The 22,214-nt window shown below is 37.6% G+C and overlaps 4 protein-coding genes across 4 annotated transcripts; 3 read left to right on the forward strand and 1 right to left on the reverse strand.

Annotated features, from left to right (window-relative positions):
- Positions 1 to 7,655: 7,655 nt before the first annotated feature.
- Positions 7,656 to 10,112, forward strand: LOC129247254 (exonuclease 3'-5' domain-containing protein 2). Its single transcript, XM_054886308.1, has 7 exons — positions 7,656 to 7,953; positions 8,011 to 8,487; positions 8,550 to 9,022; positions 9,090 to 9,258; positions 9,318 to 9,470; positions 9,541 to 9,708; positions 9,769 to 10,112. The coding sequence occupies exons 1-7, from the start codon at positions 7,748 to 7,750 to the stop codon at positions 9,866 to 9,868; spliced, it is 1,746 nt and encodes a 581-aa protein (XP_054742283.1). The 5' UTR covers positions 7,656 to 7,747; the 3' UTR covers positions 9,869 to 10,112.
- Positions 10,113 to 10,533: 421 nt separating this feature from the next.
- On the reverse strand, positions 10,534 to 12,410 carry LOC129247262 (apyrase). The gene is made up of 2 exons (XM_054886317.1): positions 10,984 to 12,410; positions 10,534 to 10,917 (listed from the first exon to the last, which is right to left on the reverse strand). The coding sequence occupies exons 1-2, from the start codon at positions 12,054 to 12,056 to the stop codon at positions 10,620 to 10,622; spliced, it is 1,371 nt and encodes a 456-aa protein (XP_054742292.1). The 5' UTR covers positions 12,057 to 12,410; the 3' UTR covers positions 10,534 to 10,619.
- A 345-nt stretch (positions 12,411 to 12,755) lies between these two features.
- On the forward strand, positions 12,756 to 13,667 carry LOC129252973 (probable ribosome biogenesis protein RLP24). Its single transcript, XM_054891178.1, has 2 exons — positions 12,756 to 12,927; positions 13,060 to 13,667. Exons 1-2 carry the CDS (start codon positions 12,847 to 12,849, stop codon positions 13,552 to 13,554), a joined length of 576 nt encoding a protein of 191 aa, XP_054747153.1. The 5' UTR covers positions 12,756 to 12,846; the 3' UTR covers positions 13,555 to 13,667.
- Positions 13,668 to 13,908: 241 nt separating this feature from the next.
- LOC129252972 (neither inactivation nor afterpotential protein G) lies at positions 13,909 to 16,591 on the forward strand. The gene is made up of 6 exons (XM_054891177.1): positions 13,909 to 13,987; positions 14,068 to 14,199; positions 14,273 to 14,478; positions 14,595 to 15,808; positions 15,887 to 15,973; positions 16,044 to 16,591. The coding sequence occupies exons 1-6, from the start codon at positions 13,975 to 13,977 to the stop codon at positions 16,186 to 16,188; spliced, it is 1,797 nt and encodes a 598-aa protein (XP_054747152.1). The 5' UTR covers positions 13,909 to 13,974; the 3' UTR covers positions 16,189 to 16,591.
- The last annotated feature ends 5,623 nt before the right edge of the window (positions 16,592 to 22,214 follow it).

Consider the following 22,214-nt stretch of genomic DNA (forward strand, 5'->3'; position numbering starts at 1 on the left):
TTTTTTTTGCATATTAACGATTTTTTTGATACGTAAAATAGAACTATGATCATCGATATCACCTCAGTTTTTAATTAGTCCACATTTTTTTTAGTACAATCAGTAATCAACAAAAAAAATTCTAACGACCATATTTTTATTTTTAAATTTTTTCTTTATTTATTTACTTCGGTATGCAGACTCAGTTTCGCTGAGGTGAAACCAAAGGGAGAGGTGTATTGGATTAATAGGTTCAAGCGGATGTATGTTAAGTAGGGTACATTCACATGCCTGACATATGCTGAAGTTATCGATGTCTATTCTGGATAGATAAAAGTTTAACCTGCTGGAATATCGAAAAACATAACTGCGCTAGAGTAACGCAAATTTAGATACCGAGTATTCTCGGATTTTCCCCAATCAAGGGCCGCCAGCTCAGTGACATTCAAAGAATCCCATTCGTCTAAATAAATGTTATTAAAAAATTCTATAAAATATTAAGTTTGTAAGAATTTTGAAACTTTTTTATTTTTTATTTAGTTTTTGTTAATACTGTTTGATGAATTTCAAGTTTTCCTTGCGCTTAATTATAAGCAACAAAAGTCTTGTAGCATCGAAAAAATATTTTGCAAATGCAAATTTCATAACATATATCGATATCTTAAGGCATCGGAAAAACGTCACGAGTGAAAACGAGCCGTCAAACGTGTGATCATAAATTACGTATACGTCATCGAATGAATAGTAACACCCCATTTACACACGGAGACATCTGGAATGGAGACACTGGAAATTCTCTTTTCATGTCTCATTCGCGGGCACACGGGCAAAATTGTTTTCGGCGACATTTTGACATTTAATACTTTAGCATCGTATGGTTCGGAAGTATTTTCGCACGCGCTTACATGTAAAGCGGAAAACGTTCGTCAAAAATTTCTTAAATATATGAATGAAAAATGCAAACTGGTTAAATAATAAATAATTTGTTGTTTTTTTTACTGAAATATATTTATAAATTCTTATACTTGAATAAAAAAAATTAAATTAAAAATACTTCATATGTAAATAATTAACTTAAAATTAACTTGAGTATCTAGAAATGCAGGGAAAAATTAGAAATCAACATAAACATGTCCCATAACTATTTTAAATTATACCTAATTTACTACCAAAAATAATCGTGCATTTCCCAAGCAGCGTTCGGATGTTTGTCATCGTTGTTTTCTTCCGTTTGTATGAAAACCAACACATAACTTAGAACTTTCTTCCACAAAAGCAGAAAACGAATGAAGCAACTGTCAAAAATTGCTTTAAGATTGGAAATACGAATAAGAAGAGCAAAGCGTGTCGCCAGTACAGGAGACAAATTCCCTTCCCTCTTCCCCGGCCGTCCTTCACCGCCGAACAAAATGTTTCCCTTCCAGTGGAGACATCGTGTAAATGGGCACTAACGGATTATTATTATTCGAAAGCGAACGAAACGATATTATCAGTTTTGTTATCGATTATGTTCTCCTTTTTCTTCATTTTTGGAAGTCACAATAGACTTTTATGACAAAATAAGGGGAGGACAAATCCAGAAGGTGGGAAACGAAGATGGATACAAGTTTTCTGTTTTATTGAAGCGCAAGTGCAAGTTAAAATGATGATAAAAGTAGTCTGCTGGCATTGTGAAGTATGTGCCATAGATAATAAGATGTGAAACTCTTTCATTTTGAGAAAGAGCGCGCCCATGAGGAAGTTTCAAAACTTGGCAGCACTCACACATTATGGGATTTTGAGCAGCTGATAGGCGAAATGGCAGGCTGCCAGAAGAAACGCGCCAAAAATAACTGACGAAAACAGTTCCTTTTTGCTTAATGGAGAAATGACGCGTTGAAATGTTAATAATTATTTGTCTTAAAATTAATTCAATTTAAATGTAATAATTGAAGTTAGTTTGTAGAATCCAAAGCTCGTTATATCCTTTTCGACTTCTACTTTTAATTAGTCTCATGTACATAATGTAATTTTATTGAAAACTGTGTGTTGGTTTATGTAAATTTGTACAGGGTGGCTGATGAATTTTGCTACAATAAGAAACTCAAATAACTTTTTTTTTAGTGCATGGAATTCTTTTTTTTTTTCAAGTTGAAGGTCATTAAATTTTATTAAATGTAGCTTAACTAGTTTTAAAAATAATTGAATTTAAATGCCCCCATGCTCGTTGACACAAGTGCGGCATCTTAGTAAAAAGCTGTTCATTGCTGCTTTGAGAGTTGCGACAGGAATAGCCGCAATTGTTGCCCGAATGGATTGTTTTAGTTCATCCAAATTTGTTGGCTTTGTTTTATAAACTTCTTGTTTACATAAACCCCACAAGAAAAAGTCAGGTGCAGTAAGGTCAGGCGACCTAGGGGGCCAACGAAATTCGGAGTTTCTTGAAATCAGTTTATTGGGAAATTTTCGTCGCAACTCTGTCATAACAGTCTGGGCTATGTGAGACGTTGCCCCATCTTGTTGAAACCACACAGAGTTGAAAGGAATTCTCTTTCGGCGTAGTTCTGGATAGAAAAATTCTTTCAGCATTTTCAAATAACGGTCTCCAGTAACCGTAACGGTGTGACCATTTTCTTCAAAAAAATAAGGCCCGACAATACAGCGTGAAAAAACCGCACACCACACTGTCACGCGAAGAGGATGCAATTCCGTCTCGTGGAGTATCTGTGGGTTAGAAGTACTCCATATTCGACAATTTTGTTTGTTCACATTGCCGTTTAAATCGAAATGGGCCTCATCAGACATGAAAAGGCAGTTTAACATGTTTTGGCCTTCTTCCACCATTTGCAGGATCTTCTGGCAAAATTCCAAGCGAATCGGCAAGTCTGCTGCATTCAGTTTGTTAATCATTTGAATTTTGTAGGGAAATAAGTCTAAATCTTTGTGCATTATTGTTTGCAAAGACTGTCGGCTGACACCAAGTTGAGCAGATAAGCTTCTTGTTGAAACCCTTGGATTGCTTTGTATAGCTGCAGCTACAGCAGCGATCGTTTCCTCCGTCCGAACTGGTGGGTTTCGATGATAAGGCCTTCTTGCGACTGTTCCTTGCTCAGCAAAATTATTCACCAGTCTCATTATGGTCCATCTGCTCGGGGGATCGCCGCCAAACATCCGCCTGTACTCTCTCTGTACCAAAACTACGGACTCCAGTGCGTGATAGCGGCGGGCTATCCAAATTCTTGTTTGCGTGTCCCAGTTATCCATTTTAATAAATTTTAAAGATCAATCTGCAAATTAAAACAAAAATGGAACAGACAACTTAAAAAGAAAAAAAGTTATTCAATTTTTTTTTTGGTAGCGGCTTTCATCAGCCACCCTGTATATACGTAAATATTCTATGGTTGAAAAGAGTAGGTAAGGGAATTGAATTTTAGTTTGAGATATTTTACAAAAATTAAAGTTAATCTGCTTTAACTTATTCTGTTCGTTGTTTGAGATTTTTGTTTTTTGTTACCCACTTTCTGTGTTACATTAAAAAATCGCAATATGTCATGTTTTTAATTATAACTTATGTTTTTCGCGTTCATTACTTTATTATTATTAAATTACTTTTGTATTTCAGTTTTAAATAATTTCATTTACATATAAATTTTTAAATTTTTTGCTTATTTTTGTACATATTTCATACGGATTGTGCTTATTTTTAGCATATGTAGGTGCTTACGAGTAATATACTATTGGGCAACCGCACACTAAATACTAACCTCAATGGTGGTGAAAATGCCCAATTTTTGTTTAAAAAAATACCCAATTCATGTTTCTACCGGTGTGGCAATATTGGAAAATGTTATAAAAAATGCACATTTTTCAGGGCTCTCACGAGAAAAAGAGTTTCACATCTAGTCATCTATGGTATGTGCATACAAAAATTTAGACCTGTCTGCACTTCTAATTATGCAGATTCTTTAAAGTTTAAACGATTTCAGATCAAGAAGACAGTCAGTTATGTACTCAGGGAAATAAGCTGCCAGAATAAACATTATTACATACCTTGCAAGTAAGAAATGTCATGTACACATTAATACTCTTATAACTATATTTAATCAAAATAGTTATACTAAGTACCAAAATCGACTTTAAACATCTTCAGGCCGGTATGTCACCAAGCGGCGCGAACGAGTATTTTTGCACTTCGTACAACTTCAATAAAAAATCTTTTAGTAGAGGCTGCCCTACCAACAATTGAAGAAAGAATACATCAGATTCAAGCGAGACCCATCCCTAAACTTATATTCCCATCCAACTTAATCATCGACATCATTTCAAATCTAAACCGATCCCAAAGCTCACAAAAAGTTACTTCTCTTATACATCAAATATTTGGAATCGCCAAAAACCTAGAATTATCCATTCTGATGGTAAACTACCAAGCAAAAAAACTACAATGGGAGATAACGAAAGTATCCGTTGACCTCAGCATATCCAAATTTTCAAAAAACAAAAACAAAAAAACTACATCACCCAAATCATTCCTTTCTATATTCCAGGAGCGTAAGACATACTATGAAGCTGACAATTGGACTTAGTGGTTCACAGATGGCTCAAAATCTGATAACGTACCAGCCAGCTTTGCAGTGGTTGACACAGACGGAGACACTCTACGGGTGCAAACTTTGCTTGACTGTGCATCTGGTTTTACTGCAGAAGTGGGTGCCGTTTGTCATGTTATAAACATGGCCATGGAAAATGACCGTAAAACTCTCGTATGCACCGAGAGAAAATCTGTTCTTAACCCTCTATCCAATTCATCCACTATTAGCAGAATAAGAGATACGCTCATTGGCAAGGAGGCTTACTTATGCTTACTTTGGATACCAAGCCATATAGGAATTCCCGGGAACGAGATGGCAGACAGTGCGGCCAAACAAGCCTCCTCAGCACCGATAACAAAAGATCCCACATGTGAAAAAGAGAGATATTCTGTCAACAATTAAATGATATCTCAACACCAGATCGAAACTAGAGTGGCTAAACTAGACCCATCACCACTACGGTACCATAAACCGAGAGCACAATACCCCACCGGCGTAGGGAAAACACAAATAAAACATTTTTTCTTCTTTCACAAGATTCCTCACTTTACTTTTTAGATAACGGGAAAATAATTTCAGCAGCATGTAAATGTAGCACCAAAAAGTTCCTCTATTCCGCGAGTTGTAACAAATTTTCGGTAAACTGGAATTTTTACATCTAAGCCCAGGTCAGGGCGTCCGAAAAAATTATCGACCCGGGAAGAGCGTTCTATAATCAACTTGGCAAAGATTAACCCCCGGATTACATCCTCAAAATTAGTTGAAAACATAAATCAAACATTTAAAAAAAGTATTTGCGCTGAAACTGCCAGAAAAGTTCTACGTCAAGCTGGATACCATAGTAGACTCGCCCAATGAAAGTTTTTCATTTCTCTTGTGAACAGAGGTAAACGCATTCAGTTTGCTAATGAGTACATAAATAAGCCTCCTGAGTTCTGGAAAAAAGTAATATTTTCAGACGAAAGTAAATTTTGTATATTCGGAATAAAAGGCCGTCAAATTGTTTGGCGAAAACCTGGAACTGCTCTTGAAAAGCAAAATCTTGTTGGCACGATAAAGCACGGCTCGTTAAGCTTTGGCTCTTGTACAACGCCCCAAAACAGCTTAAAACACCGCCACAGTCCCCAGATCTTAACCCCATCGAGCATCTGTGGGATCAATTGGAAAAAAGAATTCGTCAGCAAGTGATTACTAGTAAAGAGGTTTTGCGGAGCGTCATGCAGGCAGAATGGAGGAAGATAACAGCAGAAGACACAGAGAAACTAGTAAGTTCAATGCCAAATAAGCTGAGTGAAGTCCTGAAGCAACGTGGATATCCAACTAAATATTAGATTTAGACTTTAAGACTGAACGCAGACTTTATGGTCGCTTTATTTACTTGTTACAGCCATTATTCACCGTTATTTAAAAACTTATGTGAGGAATGTTGAAATTTATTTTTGTTTTTGAAACTTAAACTTATAAATATATACAAATTTATAAAAATTATAAAATTAGGTTGTGTGTTTCATTCACTAAAAAGTTATTCTAGGGTGAATGCAGACTTTGTGGGGCATGTGTATGTAAGTTTTCAATTAAATGCACCATGAACCCACCTCTTTCCCAAACTTCGGTTTTTTCATCTCAATCATTCTCAATCGCCTTATTAGCTCTTCCGGAACTCATTTGGCTGCAGTTTTCCCGCGCGTTTAACAGCAAATTTGTAGTTTGTGATTGAATGACAGCTTGAGGTCAATTTGCTTGTTGTAAAAGTGCCGAATTTGCCATACTCCAACAATCACATGTTTATTTTTTTTTTTGACGTGATAACGTCTTATAATTCGATTTAACAGGCTGCACGCACGAAAAAATGTGTCGTTACCTTGCTCATTAGTGTTACCTTGCTCATTAGTGTTACCTTGCTCATATGTCGTTACCTTGCTCATTGCATTGAATGAACTGCAAGCGAAAGCACGGAACGAACGACAAAGCAAACAAAGCAAACGAACGGCAACATTCGACATCTTGCTCTCTCCTACTTAAGTGAGCGTATATATGTATGTATATACGCATATGTACATATATAAATTCACGTATTTGTATTTGCATATGCCTTCTTATTGATTATTATTAATTTGATTCACTTGAAGAATTTAAAATAAAACCAAGTTTGTTAATAATACCTGTTGTTTTAATGTTATAATTATTAATTTTTTTATTATATATGAAGGAAAAAATGTATTTTAGTATTTACCATATACCTTATAAGATATGTTGTCTATACTATATTAATATTATAAAGAGGAAAACTTTGTTTGTTTGTAATGAATAGGCTCAAAACTACTGGACCGATTTTAAAAATTCTTTCACCATTCGAAAGCTACATCATCCACGAGTAACATGGATTATATTTTATTTTGGAAATAGGGCTCGAGATATAGGTCAAAACGTGGACCCGGGTAACCTTCGGATGTGTATGTACAATATGGGTATAAAATGGAAGCTGTTGGTGAATGCTTTAGTCCAGAGTATTTTTCATGTCGCTCCGTGACTAGGGTCTCGAGATATAGGACAAAACGTGGACCCGGGTAACCTTCGGACGTGTATGTACAATATGGGTATCAAATGAAAGCTGTTGGTGAATGCTTTATGATATGTTATGTTATGTTATGTTACGTTATGTTATTTTATGTTATGTTATGTTATGTTATGAATTTTGAAAAATGCAACCATTCAATCAGTATTTTCTTATGACGTTATCACGTTAAACTATCGTCAGTAAACCGACTTTACAGACAACCTCTTTTTTATTATAAATTGCATTTGCCAAGTGTAAAAGTTTTAAGTTTAAAGTTTTAAACGAAAAAAATATTTTTTTAGCCACCCGAGGAAGTCAAGACGTTTCAGTGCAGCACAGGGCCTTTGTTTATTGCCCAAAATTTATTCAGCGGGAAGATATAAGCATTCTAAAACTGAAGCATCATTAAGCTCACTCAATTTCCATTGTACCAAAAATTTTGGTGTAGTCATTTGAAAAAAAGGAACGATAATTTGCTACCACTACCATGTACTCTTAGGTAAACAAACAGACATCGAAGAACAGCTGTTTTAACGCCAAGAAAACATTGAAGTTTGACATTAAATAAGAAACACTATAAATTTCATAAGTATTTCAAATTCTTAGAAACACTATAAATTTCACAAGTACAAAAATTATTATGGCAGATTTAAAAAAACCACAATTAATTACTGCCAAAACAGCATTTTTAGCAACTGCAGGCGTCGGTTTGTTGTGCATTGTTATGCGGCAGCGCGCTCGTATTCTAGCTCGGCTGAGGAACTACAGAAACCCATTGGGCGAGAAGCAAATACGCGTCATTGAAACACCTGATGAATGTCAACGGGTATTAGATACATTAAAGCGGTAAATAATTATTTTAGACGTATTCTATGGTTCACTGATTTCGTTAAATAATTTCAGCCATTGCCACGAATACAAAGTACTTGGCTTTGATTGCGAGTGGGTGACTGTGGGGGGTAAACGGCGTCCAGTAGCGTTGCTGCAGTTATCCTCGCAGAAGGGGCTTTGCGCGCTGTTCCGTCTATGTACTTTGCAACAAATACCAAAGGGCCTTCGAGATCTGCTCGAGGACGATAATGTGATAAAAGTAGGTGTTGGCCCACAGGACGATGCACACAAATTGGCATTCGATTATGGCGTAGGTGTGGCAAGTACACTAGACCTACGATATCTGGCTGCGTTGGTTAATCAAAAACCAGGGGGCTTAGCTAAAATGGCAAAATCCTTGTTAGATGTGCATTTGGATAAAAACTGGCGACTCTCCTGCTCTGATTGGGAGGCTAAAGTGCTTAACGAAAAACAGTTGCAGTATGCGGCCAACGATGCATTAGTTGCAGTGAAAATATTTGAAAAGCTGGCAAAGAAATTGGATGCAAAGTTAGTGACTTATTTTACGTTATTTATTTGAGAAATTCTTTACAGAAATTTATGTTTTTAAGGCCATTTTGGAATCTCAGCAGCATAAATTTCACAAAAATTCAGGAGCGATTGCAACCTTTCTATGACATTCGTTTCAAGGAAGGCTCTCTAAATAATATAATGGCTACGGAACGGAGAAAATCGATAACGACCACTGGTCGGAAAGCTAAACAAAAACAGATGCAAACTCGTAGCATTAGCACACGTTCCAGAGCCTTATACGACAATTGCAATTTACAAGCGCCTGACGGAGAATTGCTCTGTACTATAGACGCGAAAAAAGCACAATGGTATGTGGATCAGGGCTTGGGCGTAGTGGTAGCGAAAACTCCATTAACTGTGCGCTTAAATTTCGAGCCCTCGGGACGTGCTGTCGGCGATGTGGGACGTTACTATCAGACTCCCAAGGAAAACCGATGCGTGGTGTGTGGTCGACTCGATCCGTTGTCACGCAAAAACGTAGTGCCACGCGAATACAGAAAACATTTCCCAGGTAAATGAAAGTCAGACCTCCTAAACATGCCTTGCTTTGTGGAATTATTGAATGCGTTAACTTGCAGTGGTCATGAAGTCACATACTTCACACGATGTGCTTCTGCTGTGCCCAGATTGCCATCAACTTAGTAATATTTATGACTTAAGAATGCGAATGAAATTAGCGGAGCAATGTGATGCGCCATTTACGAAAGAAGAATCGGCTGTGAAATACTACGAGCTGCCCGAACTTAAGTATTTAATGGATTTAACACGCTAACCATCTTTTTATTAATCACAATGACTCCTTATAGAAAAGTTAAATCAGCATCGAGGGCGTTGCTGCAAAGTCAAAACGAAATACCTGCCGAGCGCCGTAACATTTTAATCAAAATTCTGCTGGATCATTACAAAATGGAAGAGCTAACAGACGAATTAATTAAGGAAGCCGCTAATATTGATACGACGTAAACTGCGCTATATATAAAATTAGTTTCGTGTTGATAAATATCGATGAATGAGTTGTTTTTCTTCTAGACGGAGTAACGAAAACTACTGCCAACACGGTGAGAAGGTCGTGAGTATGTATGAAACTGCATTCGGTGGCCTCTGTGAACTGGAAAAGCAGTGGCGGCAACATTTCCTAACCACTATGAAACCGAAATATCTGCCAGATCTATGGAATGTCAATCATAATGCAAACAGGTGGTAACAACCGTTTTTTTACTATATAAAAACGGTTATTTACTCTATAAATTGTTTCAGATTGGAAATACGCGCGCAGGAGGGTCGCGTTGAAAAAGAAGATTTGATCGTTGCGGGTCTAAGCATAGTTGCAGATGTAGAATCGGTAGCGAAGTGTTGAAAAATCAACTGGAGCTTAAAAATTTTTCGCAGATTCGCCAACCAATTCTTTTTGCACCAAAAACAATTTTTTTTAATTACCTTTTAAAGTACCTAAAATTTAACTAAGGTGACTAAAGTGACTAAAGTTATTGCATATTCCCCTTGTTTTTATTTAACCATTTCGATATTATTTTGTATGTAACTTATCTTTTTTTTAAACGGTTTCTTTAATAAATGTCAAATTCAAAATTAATTTTTCTATAGTGATGCGCTTAGTTGTAATATTTACAAGGTAATACATAAGACATTTAAGATAATAAATCACATTTTTACTTATATTGTGGAGAATGTGTTTTGCAAAACTGTAGCTTAAAGCTGGCGGCGTATTTAACTATACGAATGAAACCTCTACAAGGTTAAACACTTAAAACAGGCAATACGAAAGAAAAGCCTCTTCCTTCAGTTCGTTCATAATAATTTTAAACAAGATTATGTTTATAAGACGTATGCATTACAGGCATGAATTATCACTTATGGCTTAAAAGCAGATAACTAAAATCAAATAAATACTTAGAGTAAATTTAAGACAAAACAAACTATCGTCATATTGTGTTTATACAGTTGGAACGCTGAACAGCACCATTCCTTGGTAAAACTAATTCTTGCTTATACAAACATAGGTCGTTTACTGTTGGTAATTCTATTATTAGATATCGAACATTTTGAGTACGCTAGCAAAATACAATGCATTAAATGCTATGCTTCTTTTACTAGATAAATTCGATGCCTTCGTATTTTAATTCCGTTTCGATACGCTGCTCTGGCAATATCGTGCGTCCTTCAGTGTCGAATGCTGTAATGAATGTCGATGTCTTACCGTCTAATTCTTCACTTTTAAGTGCGACTATTAGTTGGTCATCGGTGTTTGGTACGAATTTGAAACTCGAAAAACCATGCGTGTGCACCCAGTTCGTGGCGTCTAGAGGAACTGTGTTTATTTTCGTAAAACGCTCATCTGCCGAGATAAGCAAGTTACAACCCATATGCTCGTCTTGCGTTTCATTGTATCTAAAAAAAAAACAATTGATTGATTGGTGGTTACAAAGATAAAGCGCAGAAGTGACAACTACTTACTTTTTGCGCGAGCAGCGTCTTGGCAGGAAATACCATTTCTTTTGGTGGTTGGACCACATGCCACTTTCGTGTATCATATAACCCGGCCAATGGATTTGCATTGCTTCTTGGCGTAACAATTTATAGTTGAATGCCCAGCTCAAAGAGCGCACCTCTCCATTCGGTGATATGACCTTCACATACATGGGATTCTCGTTTTCGAAGTCGCCAGCACTTGTCGTCCACTCTTTGCCCATCGAACCAACATACAACTTTTCATCTTTCACTGTAGCCCACTCCGCTTTGAAACCTTTGGCATTGTGTCCATTTCCATCAAGTAAAATAACCCACGGCATGGGTTTCTCTTTGGTGAGGTCATATACCAGCCCGGTTCGGTCATCAAAGCTCAGCAATTTGCCATTGAACGTTACGAGTTCTGACAGTTCCATGCCCCGACCTTTTAAAGCGAACCCGGATTCCAAAACTACAGGCTCACCGCTGTCCCACTTAACGGTTATTTCTGGTTTGGTCTTACGGTATGTTAAGTAGCCCTTTTTCAAGTAGCTACGCCACATTGTGCTGCCATCTGTCTTTACAACTTTCGAGTTGGTATCCAAATCGGCTATTATAGCGATGCGATATATCACCTCATTGGCATGCCCTATCAGTGGGGGCGTGAGTGGATATTTTGCGTTGTATGCTGCAGCATCTCCGTTATCTGTTGCACTTCGCACAGAACTACTGTACGTTGAGCCGCTATAGCTTTTGAGCCATGCTGTGTCCGAAGATGATTGTGAACCAGTACGCACGTAAACAATTAGGAAGCATAATATAAGTGCGCAGATGATGAGAAAGGCGAAGTGGTAGTTAAATCGTAATGTACGATTTCCAATGCGATAGGTAGGTGGAGTGCGTAGCGCTGAACGCCAATCGCGTGTGTACATCACGGACTGTGAATGAGATGCACCTGTGTGATGTGTGGAGCGCGGGTTACTCTCGACTTGATGATATGTGTAAGAGCTGTTATGGATTGGCGTGGCAGTGCTATGGCTTGGGTTAGTGCTTTTGTTATCGCTGCGACCGAGGTAATTCATTTGTGTACTCTAAATAACCACTCTAATAAAAGCTTAACTTCTTTTTGTTTGCGAAGCGCGCGCCTTCTGCACTAAATACGTTTGTAACAGCGTATCCACAATTTATATATTTTCATTATGCACACCCACCCACATCAACGTTGAAACTTAAATGACCGATGTTAAAAATATATAGTAGTTAAAAGACACGACCTCGGCGGTGAAATGTCAGTTATGTTGATGCTGATGTGGCGTATCTCAAAGCATTTATTGACACAGTTAATTTTTGAATCAGTACATATTGAAATGTATTGCGATTGTGATATTCAATTTACACTAATGGATATCTTGTGTAGGAAAACGAAATGCGCTAATAACCATTAGTGTGTTATCTATGATTAGTGTATCACTTAACAAATTTTGAACAGCTGTTTCGCAAATCGATACAGCAGCTCCCAAAGTGTTTAAGTTTTCATTATTAAGAATTTTTATATACATATAAATTTTATAAGTTCTACTTCTAAAATATTTAACTGAATCAAAAGCATTAGTAACTTTTAGAACTAACTTTGCTGTATTTTATTTTACTATTTATTCAAGTGCTTTCGTTAATATTAAATCATCGTATCAAAGTACTTCATACCGGTGGCAACTCTTCTTGGTGTTATGATTTGTCAATTATTTTTGATGTTTTGTATTTTGACAGCTGCTTCGCTCGTTTATCTTTCTTTTAAAATTGTCATTCGTAGTAAAAACAACACGTGTGTACGTAATTAAAAAATCTGTTGAATTTTAATAAAATTCAGCAAAAATGCGTATAGAAACGTGTTACTTTTGCTCAAGCAAAGTTTACCCGGGGCACGGGATACAATTTGTGCGTAATGACTGCAAGGTGAGTGCACTGCATATTATCGCATTTGTTTTTGTTTTGAGGCCGTCCCGTTTTATGAACGGTTTTTGCAGCTAAATTAGCCTATCTGCGCACATTCTTCAGCTTAACTAATTGTGGATTTTATTTGTTTAGATTTTTAGATTCTGTCGCAGCAAATGTCACAGAGCATTCAAACGGAAGAAGAACCCACGTAAGGTGCGCTGGACTAAAGCTCATCGCAAGGCAGCTGGCAAAGAGCTTGCCATCGACCCCAGCTTTGAATTCGAGAAGCGTCGCAATGTTCCAGTGAAATACAGTCGAGAGGCATGGCAGAAAACGCTGGATGCCATTAAGAAGGTTACTGAGATTAAGGAACGTCGCCAAGATCACTTTGTCATGCAGCGTTTGCGCAAGGGCCGAGAAGTGGAAATCCAGATGGATGTGAAAAACGTACAGCGCAATATTTCGCTTATACGTTCACCAGCTGCCGGTCTAAAAGAACGTCGCGCGCGAGAAGAAGCACAGGAAGCGGCACTTATGGAGGAGGACCTGCCCGAAGAAGAAATCACCTATGTGGATGCGCGCGAATTAGAAAAGAAACTGGAAGAAGGCGCAACAATGGAAGACATTGAAATGATGAAAGCTTAGATTAGGGGCAATAAGTGCTGCGGGGGTTAGCTATAAGTAACACTATCTTTGGATTTGAACCTGTATGTTTCTATTAATTTATAAAAAAAAAAACCTGTGACACAAACATTTAATGGCTTGAATTTGTTGCGAGTAATGATTTTATTTTCCTGCTAGTCTTTACTAAGATTATTACATGCAATTGAGAAATTATTTCAATGCCCAATTGTTTTCACCCCCTAATACTGAATCATGAAATGTGTTGTCCGTCGACTCAATAAAGAAAGCGACTTGCTTTTGTAATTGGATTATAGCCATTCTCCCCCACCACCATTGTATATCTCTTGGTGCTCATAGTCGTAGTCTTTATGTCTGGTACACTTTGTTTTAGTTACAAAAACGTAATTGTTGTGAATAGTGAAATTTTATAACGAACTTGAAATGCATTTCCAGCGTATGTATAAAATCACTAACTTTTTTTTTAAATAACTATTTTGCAGTTTACCAAATTTTTAATATATATTTTGTTTTAAGAAATATTGTTTGTTGGTGCTATTATCATCGCTTTATTGGCCTTTTTGTGGTTTGTATTTGTGCCGTTGTTTGGCGATACTACACCGAATGAGCTCAGCCCGCAAGCGGACTACGTTTTCGACTACGTAGTGGGTACGTGTAGCACATCTACATATATATTAGGCCTTCAGTATGGGCACTGTGAAGAGTATTTATTGCATTTCAGTTGGTGCAGGAACAGCTGGTTCAGTGGTAGCGTCTCTGCTCTCCAAGCACAGTCCGACATCGTCGGTGCTGTTGATTGAAGCGGGCGATACATTTGGTTTGTTAAGCAAAATTCCTTTATTGGCTACCTTCCAGCAGAAAGGTCTCAACGATTGGGGATTTTTATCCGAGCCGCAAAGGTATTCTTCGCGTGGACTCGAAGAACAGGTAGCGTGTAAAAAAGTGCATATATATCTACATACAAATGTATGCATATAAATGCGTACATATGTATATACACTCGTCTATGCTATTAAATTGATACGAATTCGATATTCTTGCAGCGTCAATATTTGCCGCGTGGTAAAGGTCTTGGTGGTTCTGCTCTGCTCAATTATATGTTGCATTTTGATGGAGAGCCGCGTGATTTTGAAAATTGGGCCAACCGACATAACTTAACCGATTGGCGTTGGAAGGACATTCGGCCGTTTCTTACTGCGGTGCGCACACAAACCCATTCGTTACTGGAAATACCGCCTGATTATTCGAAAGTAACAGAGGCGTTTCACAAACTTAAAAAGGAGTTTTCGAAGAAAACTTGGCGATTTCGTCGTGCCCGCTATACGATTAAGAATGGACTCCGCTACAATGTTTACCATCAGTTTTTGCAACCTGCTCTGAAACGACGCAACCTGCATACGCTCACCAATGCCTATTTGAAGCGTTTGAACCTCGAATATATCGACGATGAAAGCAATGAGGTGCGATCTATTTTAGTAGGCGTGATGGATAAGAAAAATCACGAAGAATACGTTTTCAGTATAGATGTGCGCTGTGAGGTGATACTTTGCGCAGGCGCGTACCAATCGCCGCAAATACTACTCGCTTCTGGCATCGGCGATGGGTATCTCTTCGAGGATTTAGATGTAGCACAACAGCTCCAACTGCCATTGGTGGGCGAAAACCTACATGACCATCTTAATCTGCCACTCTTCGTCTCCATTGACAGTGTTGGCCCGACATTAAATCAGCGCTCACTGCTGAATCCTATACAAATTTTGAATTACTTGATCAATGGCTATGGTCATTTGGGAAATTTCGGTGTTTTGGGTCACATTGACTCCAGTTATGAGGATAGTTTTGGCTTGACTTTCTTCGGCGTCGGCGCAGTGGACGAACGCGCTTTAATGACGATTTCCAACTTTAAACAGGAGTATTTTCGTGCGCTCTTTCCGCGCTATCACAACACCTCGCAAGAGGGCTTCGTGCTAATATCGACATGCCTTCAGCCAAAATCTCGTGGCACTGTCACTATTGGTGTGGCCAACACGCGTTGGAAACCGATCATCGATCCGAATTATTTGCGTGAAGCTGGCGATATCGATTGTACAATACGGGCGATACGTGCCGCTGTTGAGGTAGTCACATCCGAAAGCTTTGCTGCACTGCGTCCACGCATACATTGGCCGAAAATTAGCGAATGCAAGAAATATGGGCCGACGGAGCAGGATTTTGTTGCAAATATGCCCGGTGATCGGTATTTGGAGTGTGTGATAAGGTAAGCCGGCTATTTAAGACGAAATATTTCGAAAGACCTGCCAATAATTAGTCTCTTTTCACCTCGGTTTTTCAACAGACACGTGGGGCTGGGCTCACATCATCCGGGCGGGACGTGTGTCATGGGCACTGCCGCGAATAATAGTGTTGTAAATTCTGAGTTCAAGTAGGTTTAATCAACTTTCGTATTCCAGTATTTCTTATGAAGATTTTGTAAAAGCAAAATAATAATTTAGGGTGCATGGCGTCGGAAATCTGCGCATAATAGATGCAAGTGTGCTACCGACACCCATATCTGGCAATCCCAACTCGGTAATCATTGGCATGGCGATTCGTGGCGCTACGATGGTTTTGCAGAGGGAAAAAATTAAAAAGAAATAAATTATTTCAGGAGCGAAGAATAATAAAAGTAAATAATAATGAGAATTAAGGGGTTATATGTATACAGTTAGAATGCCGGAAAAGCGAATTTTCCAGAATTTTTTCTGAGTAAACTTTTAAATTTTTTGATCTAAAAATTTGTACATTATCTTTTAGCTGTATTTTAAGCTTAGTATTAGTAAAAATATTTATTTGGAAGGGAGCTACAGCTGATCTCCTGGAGCTCCTCTCTTAAAAGACGTTTTGCGTTGATCACTATATCTCTGAACTGGATCCTCTGAAATTGAAAAACCAAACAGATTTCGTTAAAGTAATGTTAAATCTAGTAATTAATCGAAGGAATAAGCAAAATCAATTTTTTTGACGAAATGGTTGTTTCTAAAACAAAAAAAACAAAAAAAAACAAAAAAAACGATTTTTGACCAAAATTTCGGCCTTAAATTGTTTATAAAAAAAATTTTTATCGGAGAAAAAAAAACATCGATTAATTACTAAAAAATACCAGTCTAACGGTTAGACGCGATAGAAGTGAAACCTTCCGTAAAACAAACTGAGAGAGAATGAGACGAAAGCAGCATTAGGAGCGGGATAATTATAGGTTCATTATAATATTGCTATAAAGTTCATATTTTATTTTCTTCATTTTATTGTGTTATGCACAATAGAAATACTAGGTTGCGCATTTCGTAATGTTTTTCGGCGTGCACGAAATTCACGGACACGTTCTGTTGAAGTCTTTGCGGTTTTTTTAGTTTTATTTTCTTTTTGTTTTTTTTTTTCTGTCGAAATTCACGACACTTTTCTGCATTATTTTTCGGCATAATTGCGGTAAACATTTAAAAATGAAAATATTTACGAATATAAAAATACGGACGCAATACAGCACACGCGGTTGCTATTATGAGCGTCGTAGCGCGTATATTACACAGACGTACTAACATACACACAAACATTCGTAGGACGCTTGGTTCGAATTTTTTATACATATGTATGTATGCTATACTATGGCCTAGCCTATGTACGTACATACATATTTGTGTTCTGAACTTCCAGCAAAACAATGCTTATTAATATACACATATGCATCTACATACAACCGCACACACAGGCCACTCACTTTATTCCTGTAAATGCGTATGTCGTCCAAAGCTAAAATTCTATGCCTAGCGACTACAAGAACAAAATGCATTAATAGGCGCAGGCGTAGCGGCCATCATCCTGCCATAGCGCTGAACAGTCGCGGCGGCGCCGAACAGTTTCAACTATTGTACTGTGCAACAAAAACTCATCATCAAAAAATTGATTTATAAATTCGAGCTCATAGTTCTAAGAGCAAGTACTTTAATTTATAAAACGAGCCGCCCATATGCTAATTTTCTCGACAATTCGAAAATAGTCAATATTGGAATATTTCGCGTAGAATTATTTGCCAATATTCAATTTTTGTCAAGTCGAGTGCCCGCGGCTCCGTAAATATGTTTGCACCCATACATATATGTATGTAAATATATGTTTCTAAATGCTCGACAACCGCAGCTGCCTGTTCAAGGTTACTGTACATTAGGCCGGGTCGATTTGTGGGAAGGCAAAAAAATCGCCCATTGCTCTGTGAAAATCATATTCTAGGGATCAGAATAAGAAATTTTGCCGAAGGAACCATACCTCTAAAACGATTTCTGATGTCCCCCAATATGGGTCGAACTTTTTAGTTTCTTTTCTATAACTCACATTCATTCATTTACATATGTTCTGACTAAATAAATTTCTTAAGAGAAAAAATAGATAATATTATATTTGAATAAATAAAAATAAAGAAAAAACATAGCCATTTAGCTGATTTTTTCATGTAAAGGCCAAAAATGGTGATATTTTGAAATTGGGGGACATCAGAATTCGTTTTAGAGGTATGGTTCCTTCGGCAAAGTTGCTTATTTTGATCCCTAGAATACGATTTTCATATGGCCTCGGGTGACGGTCAAGCATTGTTTGACAAGAACTTTATATGTGTGCGTGTCGGCTGATTGACGCTAATATCTAAAATTTTTGATTTTCATCATTCAAAAGCCGACAACAAGTATGTGTGACACGACGACACCCGACTGCACTAACACACACAAAGCTCAGTCAAGCATGCTGGACCGTCTCCCGAGGCCAATAGAGCAATGAGCGATGTTTTAAATCGACCCGCCCTACTGTACATGCAATGCTGTGCCTATGAATGCTCTGGATTTCTTGAGAAATTTTACCGTATGTTTTGCTGTGGCGAGGCACATATGTATAGTACATACACACAACATATATACATATATCCGCATATATACATACATATATAAATTCACAAATTTAAATTTGCTTATGCCATCCTTCTGTGTGCCTGGTAATGAAGCATATTCTATACATACATACATACAGGGTTGGCCATATTAAACTGACCCATGTGATTATTAAAAAAATATGGAAAAAGAAACATTTTTTTGTGTTTCATTGTGAAAAACATTTAATTTAGTTCAAGGAGATTCGTTTACATCACTTTTTGAATATGATATCGCGCAAGTGGTCGCCCTTAGCTCGTATAGCGTAATGTGCCCGTTTTTCGGCGTTTTCCATAGTTTTGGCCAGCGTCTCGGCCGATATGGCGGCTATTTCCCGTCGGATATTGGCCTTAAGTGCGCCTAGTGTCTTTGGCTTGTTGACGTAAACCTTAGATTTCAAATTACAGTAAAAAGTTATAGGGTTACTCAATGGGTCAGTTTAATATGGCCAACCCTGTATACGTATATCTTTTTTCTTCTTCTTTTTGGTGTCGCTTTTTCGTTTCATCGAGTCTCAAATCACTCCCAACGATTCTAAAGAAGTTTTCACTTCAAAAATATTTAAGAAGCTCGTGTTAAAATTTGAGACTAATCGGCTTAGCCGTTTTCGAGTAGTGTTGGTCACCGAGACAAACGCGTTTAAAGTTTGCCTTGTACTTTCAAGCACTCTGAAACGCCTTTTCAAATTTGCGTGTAACTTCGAAAATATTCACCGGAACGAAATTAAATTTTCTGTGTGTATTCTTAAATATATTTGCATTAAGAAAAAAAAATCGGTTTTTTGAAAATTCTAACTGTTATAACCCCTTAATCAATGATGTTTAAAAGATTCAAGCTAAATATAAATAAATGTGTAACATAGGTTCCTTTCACAGTGTATGTATGTATGTGCATAAAAAATATGTATAAGAGTTAAGGAGCTTCTATTGAACAGAAGCATGTACATATGTACATAGTTAAATGCATCAAGTTGTTGTAATTTCAAATATTTGCTATTAATAAATATTGAAATTGTGTAATAATTAGAAAATAATTGTGAAACACATGATTTTATTTATGTTAATTTACAGGGTCCGGCACTCGAAGTGTAACCAATTAAAAAGGTCAATAATTTAGTTTGGAAAATTACTTTTATTAAATTTAGAGTAAAAAATGTGTGCAAAAAATACAAAATTAAGAATCAATTTACTTTTGCTCGATATGACCACCTTTTGCATTGACTACGGCCTTGAGATGGTCCAGAAACGAATCCACGAATCGCAAGCTGCCCGAATGCGACTAGAAGGTATTTTGGCCCACTCACGGACAATGGCTTTTTTCAGCGCCTCGAGACTGGCGAATCTCTTAGTTCGAACCTTGCTCTCCAAAATGGCTAAAAGAGTATAATCCATCGGATTTGCATCGGGTGAATTTGAGAGCCTTTGTGTGGACGTTATGAAGTTCGAAACGTTGTTCTTTAGCAATTCTTGCTCCACTCGAGCTTTGTGAGACGGTGCCGAGCCCTACTCAAACGTCCATGGTCTGTCACCGAAATGTTTGTCTGCTCACGTCTTCAAAGCAACTTTCAGAATACTTTCACGATAATATTTCGCATTTATTTACCTTGACGCCAAGCTGGATGGAAACGATTGGAGAGCGCGCATCTGCGGTTACAATGGCCCAAACCATTACCTGTGCTGCCGGCGGGTGCTGCCTCCTGATGGCCAATCGATGTCTTAAATTATCGTATGATGGTCGGTCAAATAAACCATATCGTTTTGGAAGTTTACGAATTGCTCAATTTGAGAAATTTTCTCGTCAGAAAACACAATCTTCGGAAATTGACCGCTTTCGGCCAAGCGAAGCAACTCCTTCGCTCTTTCAAGTCTGACTTGTTGCTGCTTTGGTGTGAGATCATGCGCCTTTTGGATCTTGTAAGGCTTGACTTGAGATTATTCTTTAGTATGCGACGGATGCTACGGTCAGATATTTTCAGGTGTTAGATGAGTGGGTTTAATGGGGCATGTGAAAAGGTGGTCAGTGTCGTGCGGGGTGCCTTCACATGCTGGACATATGTTTAGTATGTTGGAGTCGAGGTAGATAGGAGTTTCACCTGCTATAGTATTCAGAACGTAATTATGCCAAGGTTACGCGGGACTCTCGGGAAAGTTGGAGCTCTTCCTCTGCGATTGGTGGTGGTTGGACTCCGGTAACGGCATTCGGGGGTCGGGAGGTTAAGAAGCTGGTGAGAGTCTCCCGATGAATGTCGTTTATGGCCTGTCTGTACACTGTCTGATTCAGTGACTGTCTGTTTGTTTTGTCTGAGATGGACCCTTCGTCGGGGATTTCGCTCAAGTCGCTTCTTCACTTTTTGAACCATTTCACGTGACGTTGCAGTCTTTTGATCACCACCTCCATGACGTCTCGCGATGCTATCTGTACAATTAATATACATTAACGTTCTCTGCAATGCATAAGAACAAAAGCAAAGAGAATGGAAATTTTTACGAATGCGTCGTAAGCAGAATTTGAACCTGATTAAAGATTTTGAAATTTTCATTGCAATAAAATTTGTTAATTTTTTTTTTAATTTTTGAATAAAGTTTGTAAATTCGATTTATACAGTTTTTTGGTAGTAAGTGAGATTTACTTAAAAAAAAAAGAAAAAATGATGACTGCAGGAAAATTGAGCAATCCCATGGTAGATGGCTCCAAATGATGGCTCAGAGTACAATTATTACTTCTTAGGTTAATTCGGCTTGGTAAAAAATGTGTAACGGCATATTATTACGATTAGAAACAGGCTTCAGAAAGTTCAACGTATGGCGCTAATATGTATCAGCGGCGTTCTTAGAACCAGTCCTTCTGATGCTTTGAGTACAGGTAACCCTCCTACAATGCGGTCATTAGGTTTCTAAAAAAATCCGCGTTGTGGGAGACTTTTACTCCATACAAAAATCAGGGTTAGGTTCCTATTGAAAAAAAATTGTTTTTATAAGTTTTATTTAAGATATTTTTCCATTTACTCAATTCACCATAGCAACATAAATTAATACCAATTTATTTATTTAAACACAAAAAGATCTGAAAAAAAAACAAAGTAAAAACGAGATTTCAAATCTAGTTGAGTGATAACAAATCGTCCTCCTCGGGATCACACTGTGTTTGAAACGTTTTTTCGTCGTAATTCAAAGTCAGAGCTCGAACCGCTATCAGATTGATCCTTTTTAGCGATTACTGGTTTTAAAAAATCTTTTAGTGAAGTCTGTTTTCCTTTATTTCATAAATCTTTATAGATTCCTAGTAGCCAGATAAATTGTTTTCTAGGTTTCTTTTGAACATTTCTGCTCTATCCCTTAGAGGATCGTTTTCCAAAACGCACTGTTCCCACTCCTTCCCCAGATTTAAAATTTTCTCCACACTTTTTAGTGAAAAGTTTTTATTTTATACATCGGGAATATCGTTAGAGCTATCTTCAATCGATAATGCTTCATTTGTGTAATGCACGTCGGTTTTCAAACCATCCTTTGCTAGCCACGAATTTATGGCTGTCTTCATCGGTTGATGGTTGCCCTGTTTCCTTTAAATAATTGATTATTTTTAATGCTTTCTGTTTAATTACATTTCCATCCAAGGGCAATCGCTTTTTCGTCACATCTTCTATCCACATCGTTAGCGTTTGTTCCATTTGTTCCCTTATCTTTGCTCTTGGACGAGAAGTCATTTTTGCGAGTA

The sequence above is a fragment of the Anastrepha obliqua genome, chromosome 1, assembly GCF_027943255.1.
Source record: "Anastrepha obliqua isolate idAnaObli1 chromosome 1, idAnaObli1_1.0, whole genome shotgun sequence".
Classification (NCBI taxonomy): Eukaryota; Metazoa; Arthropoda; class Insecta; order Diptera; family Tephritidae; genus Anastrepha; species Anastrepha obliqua.